Source organism: Ananas comosus, linkage group 12, assembly GCF_001540865.1.
Source record: "Ananas comosus cultivar F153 linkage group 12, ASM154086v1, whole genome shotgun sequence".
NCBI classification, from domain to species: Eukaryota; Viridiplantae; Streptophyta; class Magnoliopsida; order Poales; family Bromeliaceae; genus Ananas; species Ananas comosus.
This window is the reverse complement of record NC_033632.1, coordinates 5985275-5997463: the sequence shown is the minus strand read 5'-3', so window position 1 is coordinate 5997463 and position 12189 is coordinate 5985275. Positions and strand designations below refer to the sequence as shown.

General features: G+C 33.2%; 1 protein-coding gene and 1 long non-coding RNA gene across 2 annotated transcripts; both read right to left on the bottom strand.

Annotated features, from left to right (window-relative positions):
• On the bottom strand, positions 5942 to 9848 carry LOC109718106. The gene is made up of 2 exons (XR_002218379.1): positions 9610 to 9848; positions 5942 to 6159 (listed from the first exon to the last, which is right to left on the bottom strand). It is a non-coding gene; the product is annotated as an uncharacterized LOC109718106 (long non-coding RNA).
• Positions 11836 to 12189, bottom strand: LOC109718513. Its single transcript, XM_020244769.1, has one exon. It carries the CDS (start codon positions 12187 to 12189, stop codon positions 11836 to 11838), a length of 354 nt encoding a protein of 117 aa, XP_020100358.1.

Sequence of the window (12189 nt, the reverse complement as noted above, 5' to 3'; positions counted from 1 at the left end):
ACCGAGAGGTTCTTGATGGTCGACTAGCTGAGGTATTTCGTAATACTTAATATCCAAGTTGACATTTGGTCAAATAATCGTGAGCTGCGGTCAACCAATCTCTATTGACAGTTGGGCATAGGAGACCGCAATAAATCTGAACTTTATTCTTTTAGGCTCTGTCTGGTAACGAAATAACTGTGGAATAATCAAATTGTCGTTTCCTTCTTCGAATTATATGGGAAAAAAATTAGCAAAATAATTTATACCGGTCAAAGCAGGTTATTTCAGTTTTTCACTAGAATAACCCATTAATTTAATTCTCCCCCACCCATGGAATAAGGTTTATTCCTCAGAACACGAGGGGCGGGGCAATAAAAGTACTATCGCCTTCCTTTTGGGTCGCCTTGAAAACCGCGCCACTTTACCCGCCTACCAAATCTGTGAAACAACCGTTGTACTCTAAGGCCATGTTTGGTTGGGGAACAAGGGTGGGGATAAGGGGTTATCCCCGCCTTGTTCCCCAAACACTATTTTTAAGGGTGGGAACTAGCTATTCCCACCCTTAACGGGTTATCCGGTGGGAATAGCTAGTTCCCACCCTTAGGTGGAATAGGGGTGGGAACAAGTTGTTCCCACCCTTTTTTTTTTAAAAAAAATTAAAAATTAAAATTTTAATTTTAATTTTAGTTTTAAAAATTTGTAATTGGTAATTTCAAATTCAAGTTATAGTTTTAAATTTAAAATTAAATTTTATTAAATTTTAAATTTTTATATAATAAATTTGATATTTAATTTTAAATTTAAATTTGATCTTAATTTAAATTTAAAAAATTAAAATTAAAAATTAAAAATTTTAATTTAATTTTTGAATTTAAAAAAAGTATTTTTAGGATCACCCTGCTTGTCCACCATATAAGAGAGAGAGAGACAGAGAGAGAGAAGAGAGAGAAATTTTAATTTATTATAAATTTAAAATTATAAATCAAAAATTAAAATTTAATAATTTTAAAATTACAAAATTAAAAATTTAAATTTTAAATTGTTTTAATTTAAAATTTAAATTTGATATTTAATTTTTTATATTTAGAATTTGATATGTTATTTTTTAAAATTAAAATATCATCTTAAATTTAATGTACAAACTTTAAAAAATTAATTTTTAAAATTGTAAATTTGAGATTTAAAATTTTAATTTTTTAACTTAAAAGTTTATATTTTAAATTTTAAAAATATAATATAAATAAAAGTTTAAATTCTAATATAAGGAAAAAGATAAATTCATTATTTTTATTTTTAACTCCACTTTATTCTATCCCATCTTACGTAACCAAACGCTATTTTTCTTATTCCCAGGGCAATAACCCAATTTTCATACAAACGCAAAATTGATCTAATCCTCGCTTATACCTCAATTTATACTATCCGCCCGAATACCCACTTTACTCAATTTATACGCCTATCCCGGAATTTATACCTATCCCCGGAATACCACTTTACCTCATTTATACCTATCCCCGGAATACCACTTTTATTAACTTATACGCCCCGAACCAAAACGATACCTAAAAGCTTAAGCTGTAGGAAGGTGTTTTAAATATTGTTATATTTACCACTCCCCCTCACGTCTGGACTCAGAAACCTTTTTCCATTCGCTCCATGACGTGGGCTTGAATTAAATGGGAGGAAATTAATATGTTAGGAGCCTGGCGTGACTCGAACTCAGGACCTCCTGCTCTGATACCATTTGAAACAATCGTTGTACTCTAAAAGCTTAAGCTGTTAGAGAACGGTGTTTAAATATTTTTATATTTAACAAAATCCTCGTCCTCTTCATCTCTTCTCCCAATGCCAAGTATATAGAAATTTGGTCAGTCCAATGTGTTTATATTAGGGTTTTTATTTAACTATGTGAAATTATTGGCACTTTAATAAATTAGTTACTATTGAATCTATTGTTGGTTATTATAGATTTCTAATTGTACAAATTAATTTAAAATCATCTTACTTACTATTTATTGCACTGCTCTACAAAAAAAAATATAATTTCTTAATTATAATATTTAATATTGTAATTATGTTTGGAAAAATTATATTAAAATTTATCAAGTATTGTATGTGTACTATACAAAAGAAAAAGATTCACTATATTAATAAGGGTAAACTTGGCATTTTTAAATATTTCAATCAACTTTACCAATTATTCTTCTCTTATTTCAAGAAAGTTACCAAACATCATTTTATCTATTCCAAAAAATAATTAAAAATTTTGCCAAACAAAAAATTACATTCATTCCTCTCTATCCTAGAATGTTGAGAGTACCAACAGTGAGATGATAGCCATGCTGGAGGTGACTGTTCCGCAACGACACTAATTGCTCGCGGCGGAGCTCGATGGCGGCATTAAATGCTCGAATCAACAGTGACGGGTGGTACAACACAAATCGAGAGCAAAAGAGGGAGAGAGTACCAACCCTAGACCAAAGTAGAGAGGATTAATCTCTTCGGAGAAGCCGGTGGTTCCATGGCGAGCATGAAATGCCTAGATCCGGGGTAAATATAGGCGTACAGTGGGGGGGCGTGATCTATCTCTGGAGAAGTAGCGGTTTCACGGCGGCATTAAACGCCCGGATCCATGGTAGATACAGGTGTATAGCGAATAGAGAAAACGATCTCCGCGCCAGCAGCGACCGTGTGGCGCCATTAATGCGCTAGAGAGGATGCTAACCCTAAGGGCACATAGGACTGGTGAGAGATTGAGATAGAGGGAGAGAAGAAAAGCCTCAAGTGGAAAGTACGGCCTCGGAATAGCATAGGAGCAGTATGGAGAAGCTAAGGCGGCAGTAAAGAGAGAGAAAAAGAGTGAGAAAGAGAAGGGTCAATGTAAGAAAAAGAGTGAGAAAGAGAAGGGCCACTGTGAGAGGAAGGTTGAGAGAGAAGATAAAGTAATGTGAGGGGCCCACCTCTGAAATAACGTAGAAGAGTGCAAGCCGGTTAAGGGTTCATCCTTTAATGGTATTATTATATATTGATAGTGTGACTTCTACAAAGAAGACTCCCTCGTTGTGATACACATCACACTTAATTTGTATAACATATTGACCAATAGAATCGCAGATCAAAGGGATTGGCATCATGGAGGACGACATATCCCCATACGAAGATGATTTGGTTGATTATGGGTCAACATCTTCGCCACCAAAATATATTGAGGTAATTTTATTTTCCCTCAAATCTCTCTCTTTTCTTTTTTTTAAAGCATGCTACATTTGTAGATTTTGAATCTCAAACTAAATATTTGATTATGCGACTACGAAGCAGTCCCTGCAAATTTATTATCCTTTAATTTTGGTGTTAATGCATATTCTCGGTCATTCTTTTTTTTCTTTATCTTAAGAACCATATCCAAATGTTGACCCAAGAGAGTTATCTCGTGTGATCGACGTTTGTCCGTCATACCATGAGGTATATTCAAAAAAGTTTGAGCAACGTGGCAGCAGTGCTCGCTTCGCTACCATGTCCAACTTTGAATTAATTAAAACACCCATCTCTATCTGAATTGAAATCCACCCAAATTTCTTTTTTTCAAGAAAAGTAATCCACCAAAATATAAGTTAATTATCCGTACAAATATATAAATTGGCGGGTTCTTAGATACACGTGATGCCTTCACGTTTTTTCAGTATTTTTTTATTTTGAATTTCATGATTACCTTGACTTGGTAAAGTACCAAATCTGGATTTCATGATTATATCTCGGAAAGATACCAAATCTTTCCAAATCCACCTCGAGAAGATACCAAATCTATCCAAATCTTTTCTGACAAAATCCTCATTTCCTTATCCCAAGAAGAGACAAAACTCGCACCTTGATTCGCATATGTATATAGAAGAACGTGTATTCGGAAGGGACAAAATTCTACCTTGATTCGTGTGTGTATAAAAGAGAACGTGTACTCATGAGGTTGGAACCTTGTAAAATTTTCTCATTTCCTTAGCTCGAAAAAGGACAAAATTGTCACCTTGATTCGGATATGTATATAGGAGAACGTGTACTCATGAGGTTGGAACCTTGAAAAATTTTTCTAATTGCTTCTTCTACCTCTCTCACTCGTGCACTGAACTTCACATCTCTTTACATTGAGTTTTATATTTCTTTTGTATTTTCTTTTTCTGAATTTCTGAGAGCTACTTGGGTTTGTGTTGCACCACCCTGAAGACGTGCTGACGAGGTGGAAGGTGATCATTGTTTCACTAGGAGTGATTGCCGGAGCCTCGCATGTGGATGAGCAATCTTACTTCTAGGACAGTGCTTTCGCACACCTCAACTCACATGCCTCATCTAAACCTCTTTTCTCTATTATATTTTTTATGTAATCCATCCTTATAATTTTTCTAAAACAAAAGTTAAAATTATTTTCTTTTAGAATTGTTTAAGAAGTAAATTGTTCAACCTAAATATATGTTTGCATATTACATAATTACATATTTTATTGTCAATCCAAATTACTTTTATATATATATATATATATATATGTGTGTGTGTGTGTTGATTTTTTAATTCTATTCTTTTTCTCATTTTTCGTAATTATTTCAACACTAGTATTTACTAACGGGGAGATGGAGGCTTCTAGAATAACCGTTCACGCAATTCAACTGTATGTTTCTAAAATTTTAAAATTTGACCGATTGCCCTTTTCAAATTTAAATTATCATATTTGCCCCTTTAAATTTTTGAATATATCACGAATATCACGAATGCTTCTATTGCATGTCAATTTCGCCAACAAATGTTAAACTTATCCGCTTAAAAAAGGGTTATGCGCTAGTTAAGTGAAATGATAATCAAGATAATTCGAATCCCCATTTAGATCTCCCTCTCTCTTGATCCATCTTTGAAACCATAGATGCACCAATTAATCTCCTCTGGATCCCACACAAATCGCTGGGCAAACAGAGAGAGGAGAGAGAATAGACAAAATAGACTAGAGCAAAGTAATTTAATTATTCTCATATTAGAACATCAAAATATTTCTCTTTTGGGTATTTGGTAATCGATTCTCTGAATGAAATGATTTGTGATTGCATGTCACAATTTTTTTAAAAAATTAAAATTTGAGTCATTTAGCGAGAATAAATGAACGACATCAAAAAATAAAAAATATAAAAACACTTATCATTTAGCAAGAATGAATGAAGGACATCTAAAAATAAAAATATAAAAACACTCGTCATTAAATATTACGACTAGAGATAAGGAAAGCCGTAGAAATGAAAGTGAACTGTAGTTCCTAATTGTATATCACTTTACTTTTGGTCCAGTACCAAAAATGATTCTGTTAGGGAAAAAGCCGCATAGAAAATTTGATTGTGATTACTTATTTAACTAATTTTATGATAAAGATAAAATTAAATTTACAAATAAATACTAAAATTCAAATAAATAATTTGACTGATCAGAAAAGTGTGCATGGCACTGCCCTAAGACGTATTTCCATTCTTCGTACGGAATTAATCAGAAACACCGCCCCCATGGTACGACCGTAATTCCTCCTCTTACAAACACGAACCTGAAAGAAGTTGACGGAGACTCTTTCAACACCCGGCGATGAAAGAATTAAACAAATAGATGAAAGTTACAAAAGGCATGAGAAATCTCCCAAATAAAATTTTCCTTTCTCACTGTTGTTTGTCTATGCTGTTCATATATATCAACAGTAGACCATGTGTATATAAAGAGGGCCAAGAATAGAACGTCGGAGTCTGCAGCACCCCGGTGGCGGCGAGCACCACAAAGGTGAAACAACTGCAGACCCGCTACATAACTTAAGATTGAAAACTTAAGTATGTCCGGCGTTAACATCAACATTCCCACAACATAACAAATTTAAATAAATAATTCACAAATTTTAAACATTCCAAAGTAACCAATGTAAAAATTGGTTATCCAAAATACCATTCCATTTAAGCATAAATAAAATTTCGAAATGGTCATACTTTCAACTTAACAAGTAGCAAGTTTGTACAATTCATAGTTCCAATATGGCCTATTACATATTCAAAATGATAATTCAAAATATAAAGATAAGATCTACATAATACAAAAATGGAGACGATCTAACATGCTACTATCTAACTATAGTTGTCGACTCGTCTGCCGATCTCATCTCAAAAGCCATACCTGAAAATTAGTAAAATCCATATAATGAGAACTATTAATAATAGTTCCTAGTGGAAACTCATCTAGAGACAACAAGCTCCACTGAAACTTGTAGTATGTCATCAACAGAAAGAGAAACAATGATTACGAATAGTTATTAGACATATATATAGGGTAAATTGCATTGTTATCCCCTGAATTTTTGGTGAAGTTTCACTTTAACCCTCGAACTTCTAAAATGGACATCTAACCCCCTAAACTATAATATTTCGTTCATATTACCCCTTCCGTCAGTTTTCTGTCAAGCTCCGTTAACCGGAAACTGACGAAAGGGGTAAAACGAATGAAATATTAGAGTTTAGGGTGTTAGATGTCTATTTTAGGAGTCTGGGGGGTTAAGTGAAACTAGTCAAAAGTTCAGGGGATAACAATACAATTTACCCAAATTTTTACTATAAATTATTTTTATATTTTTATATTAAAAATTTCTAATTGGCTGAAATGAAGTATAAAAATTTTATTTAAGTATATATTTTATAGAACAATGCTTCTAAAGATAAAATGGACAAACGAGTACTACAGAAAATTAATTGAGAATTAAAATCTCTATATCCGAGTGAAGACACCTATTGTAAATCAACCATATTAGCGAGTACGCTAGGATAGTAGAGTGTTTGAGTATCGTAGGTAGTTAGTATCGCTCTTTTTTTATCTTTAAGCCACTCTAATTCATTTCTTTCATTTTTATTTTATTACAATAAAATATAGGATAAATTATGGTATGATTTATTTTAGAATAAAAAATATATATAAATTCAAAATCAAGCATGATCACTAACTTGAGGATTAGTAGTCAATCCATAAGTAACATATTATAATAAAATAATTTATAGTCAAGAGTCCCTTACAGAGTAAATTACACTACTACCTCCTAAACTTTTGGCGAGTTTCACTTAACCCCTCAAACTCCTAAAATAGACATCTAACATCCTAAACTTTAATTTTTCATTCGTTTTACCCTTCCGTCAGTTTCCTGTTAACGGAGCTTGACGGAAAACTGACGAAAAGGAAAACATGAACGAAATATTAGAGTATAGGGGGTTAGATGTCCATTTTACGAGTTCGAGGGGTAAAGTGAAACTTTGCCAAAAGTTCAGGGAGCAACAATGCAATTTACCCTATATATTAATCTACCATTATGAACAACAATTGCAACTATACTCAATAAGTAAATTGTGGTATCATAGGATAAGTATAATCAACAAGAAAGGCCCAACAAAAATCCAACTCGAACTATAATCGAGTTAATGCGTAAGCGCGGCACCCTCGCCTTGGGTGCAAAGCAAATCTCAACCCGGGGAGCAAAGGGCTTACCGCGTGGGGAGCGAACACCACCGATAAGCCACTCACGCCTTCTCTCACTCAAGCTTCCACATCACAAGGAGCCATCCAAGATGGCCCGAGGAGCGTCATTAGCATAGCGGCGAATCCAAATAGTGTCAATATCTCAACAATAATGTTATATTTTGGAATCACCAAATAACTAAGATTATGCTAACTTTCAATACAAATGCATATCCTATACTAGTACAATGTGATGACAAGAGACATGCTAGAGCATAAGGTCAAATTCCATTGTATCATGAACCAAAGAATAAACAAGGAGGGTATGAGTTCTTAGAACAATAATTAAGCATGCAACAAGAATTATGAATATTCAATAGCAATATATATATATATATATATATATATAGAGTTGAGCTAGAATACTCTCGATAGTAAACGGGGCGTTTTACTATCGAGTTGTTTTCGATGATAGAGCTTTCAAATTGACGATCGGCTCCGTTAAATATGATCTAAACCATTTAAACTATCTAGAAATCAAATTTCACGCACTTTCGTTATTGTTCTTTTATCCATCTAGTGAACAAAAAATGAATGGCTGAAAATGAATATTCTTTAAAAAATGATGATAGGAGTCTTGTAATCAAGATCAAGAGTATAGATCTTATTTTAAATAGTTTAAAAAATTTTCTAACAAAAATTCAATTGATTTGGATATCTTTACACCGTTAAACGAGAAAACGTTCTCTTACTCCACCATTAAAATACAAATTTTGACAACCTCATTGATAATTAGGCAAATGATGTCGAAAAGATTTGAAATTTGATTTCTAAACACTTCAAGTGGTATAGAGATCATGTTCAACGGAGCCGATCGTCAATTTGGAAGCTCTATCATCGAAACAACTCGATAGTAAAACAGCCCCGTTTACTATCGAGAGTATTCTTAGCTCAACTCATACATATATATATATATATATATATATATATATATATATATATGCATGCGTGATACTAAGAGGACCACTAGGACTAATCATCTATAGATAAGGATTCTATCTCAAAATAAGAAAAGACCGATCTAAGAAGTGGAAGGATTGGCTATAGGAGCTTCGGCGTGCGCGTTCGAAGTACCTAACATACAAATAATAAGTAACTCTATTAATCTTTTATTTTTATTTTAATCTTAAATGGTTTAGACTTATTCAAGTCCATCACTTCAACTATTATACTTCATTCTCGGATTGGAACAGAAGTCCCAATTTTGGGAGTCCATAACTCTCTCAAAATAGATGAAAATCTTAAAATAACTTATTCAAACTTTATATAAGGGTTTGGGGTGCTTAATTTTAATAAACAACATCTTAACGAAATATTTATATCCTCTGAAAACTAGCCGGAATAGTCAAATCCGAAAATAATATAAATTGATCGAAATATTAACAAACTAAATCTAACCGACCGTCCCTAGAGCAAGTGGCAAAGAGCTTGGTGGTTGGTACCCGAGACCCAAGATCGAATCCTAGTTGATTCACATTTCCAGCTAAGTTTATTTCTTAATAAAATAAACGAGACGGGTAGTGTGCTACCTATCTCTCTCTCAAAAAAAAAAAAAAAACTAACTAAATCGAAATTTGATTAAATAACTTAGCTTAATCAGACATTCATGCCCATCATATATATTTGAATATGATTGACATCTCAATTTAAGGATTGTAAACTCTTAAAATTATTTATAAAAGTTTAATCTCGTAGTTGATCAAAACCCCAATTTTTGGAGCCTTATAACATTCAATTAACTCATCAAAACCTCTCAAAAATAAAGGCAATTCATATAAATATATATTGGCCTCTAAATTTAAGTAGAAAGAACTAAAAGTTAATGATCAAAATTTGATTTTGAGCTCTTAGGATCCCAACCCTAAAATTATAAGAAAATCTCATAATAGGGCAAAAAACCCAATTTAGGGCTTCAGTATTTAAATATAGTGCCATAAAATCCTCGAAAAGCTATAACTAATCCATAAAGGATAGCTTGGGACCTTCAAAGAGAATAGAAAAATATGCATGCAATCCAAAATATTTATTCTTTGATATTCACAAAATACAAAATCGAAATCTACTTACTTTGTTCTCTAGCTAGAGTTTCAACTTGAAAATGAGTTTCCTTCTCCAAAGATCTCCTTCTAAATCCCTTCAATTTGAAGGAAAAATCCTTCTTCGATCTTATTGCTGAATAAAAGATAGGAGAAGTAGGGTATTGAGAGGAAGGGGAAATGGCAGAAGAAAAAGAAAATGGGAATAGAAGAGTTTTTCTTTTCTCCCATTCAAACCAGCCCACTTAAAGGCGTTTTTGTTATTTTACTTAATATTGTTTTGGAAAAAAATTATGAATGGACCAATATTAACCAGCTAAATTGATATGCTATATTTTTAATTAGCAAATTTACCAAATTATCCATAACAATTGGTACAATCCCGAACTAGCTCGCAACTCAGGACTGTATTGACGACTGTTAGAAAAATTGCCATAACTCTTTCGTTCGATATCCGTTTAAGGTGATTCAGGTTGCGTTAGAAAGACAACTCGATGATCTTTCCAGCAAGATCAATTTTGCCTGAATTGGATGTCGATAACCTAGTTAAAAATTCTCCAAATGTGACTGTTTGTGCAATAGTAGATTAGACTCAACTATTTTGAAATTTTCATTCTCAAGCAATTCTATCGTTTTGACTCAATTTGAGTTCAAATCATATAAAACTGGTCATCATCCTCTAAAATTATTTTGAAATATTTTTAAATATTTATAGATAAATTTTGGAGCGTTACAAAGTCCAACGTTCATATATATATATTCTTAATTAACCTCTTTAATTAGTGCAAGGTGAAACATCCATGAGACTTTTTTATAAAATAACCTTCTAAAAGTTTATTTATTTGCAAAATAACCTTACCAAAATTATATTTAAAAAATTAATCTCTTAAAGATGGTGAATGATTCACCGCCTTCATAAAGATCATAATTTTTCACAAAAGCGGTAAATTATTCACCGTCTTTCACTTGTTTATTATTCTATATTCCATATATAATCCTAACAACCATATAAATATTTCAATAAATCACATATAATCTTAACAACCTTAAAATTCTAATAACATATCCATAAAATCCTAACAATCAAAAAAATCCTAATAACCTATCCATACAATCGTAATAATCAAACACCATATATAGTCGACACCATATATAATCGACACTTTGGCGCTGCATGGAACGCGAACATGCGCAACATCCGCGTACGTTTGCTGAGGACGTTAATAATGTAATAGTATTAATAAAAATAAAATAAATTAATATGTTAAAATAATAATAATAAAATAGAAGATTTTTTGAATTTTCCTTCAACAGATTCAACTTTATTGTAAAAATAATTTCAACAATGCTGTCTGAATCTTTCTCAAAAAAAAAAAAAAAAACAATGCTGTCCGAAAAACTGAAATAAGTAAGTTCATATGAGTACAGTAGTAATTTTTTAAGAAAAAACTATCATACTTTTACCTTTAGTCGCGAGTAATTTACACTTTTGGTTTCTGGTGAGCGGCACTTTGGTTTTCAAACTTTAATTTATAGTAATTTATAATTTAAACTTTTTGAATTGGTGTAATAAAATTGAATCGGTGTAATAAAGTCTCTCAACCTAATTTTTACTATAGAAGTGATGTAACATGCTAATTAATGTCGTGTTATCGATTATAATCTTTTCACATTATTTTTATGTTAATAGTTTACTAATAATTAGCCAGCTAAATTGTGTTTCTAAGACTTAATTATAATAATTCTAATAGTTCGTATAAAAAATTACTAAAAATTAAAGTTTGAGGAGCGAAATATCACGAGCCTCATAGTTTGAGAATTAGAAGTGTAATTTACCCTTTAGCTGCAGAAGTGCAATACATGAAATTACACCACTGAAATTTTTGTGGCTGATTATTTGTAGAGCGGGTGGGCTTGCTTTTAGGTCGCAGGAATTAAAGTGTAACTAAAAGTGTAAATTTTTTTTTTCTCAGAAATTTCTTTTACACTGAAAATTATTTTTTACAGTTTTACGTAAAACCAAACAGCCTCGTTTAGTGACGAGAGTTTTTATGTCGAAAAGTACAGATCTGAGTCTCAAAATAAGATTAGCATTTAATTAGCTATGCTTTTAATCTGAGAAGAGATTAAAAATATTCCACTTCCTCTTAAACACGTCGAATTTTTACACCCCCTGAGATCCACAAACTCTGCAAATAAAGCTACAGTACAAAGGAATCGAGAACTTCGGAATACGTACGTAGAAGCAGCGCGCTTCTCATGGCTGGGGCAATTCCAAAGCTAATTGCTTGCCTTCCTTCGACTCCGATTCCGCGGCCGCCACCGCCGCCTTCGCTTCCCTCACAACACCGCTGCCGCCCCGCAGACGCCCCCGGGCCCATCGTGAGCCCGGCCATCCGCATTTCGTGCAGTCGTATCTCGCGTCAGGGCCTTCCACCTGCGACCTGCAGGCCCGCCCGATGATGCAGGACACCACTGTCAGCACCATTATCATTGCCAACACCCCGAAAAAGGGCGCGACCGACCCCGAACTGCGGTGAGGACCCGTCGCGCCAAAACCCTGATCGGCATCCGGCGCTGGCATCGTCGTCGCTGCCGCCGTCGAAGCCAT

Excerpts from the sequence above, each read along its gene's own strand:
- LOC109718513 (XM_020244769.1), bottom strand. The coding sequence starts at position 12,189 with ATGGCTTCGACGGCGGCAGCGACGACGATGCCAGCGCCGGATGCCGAT.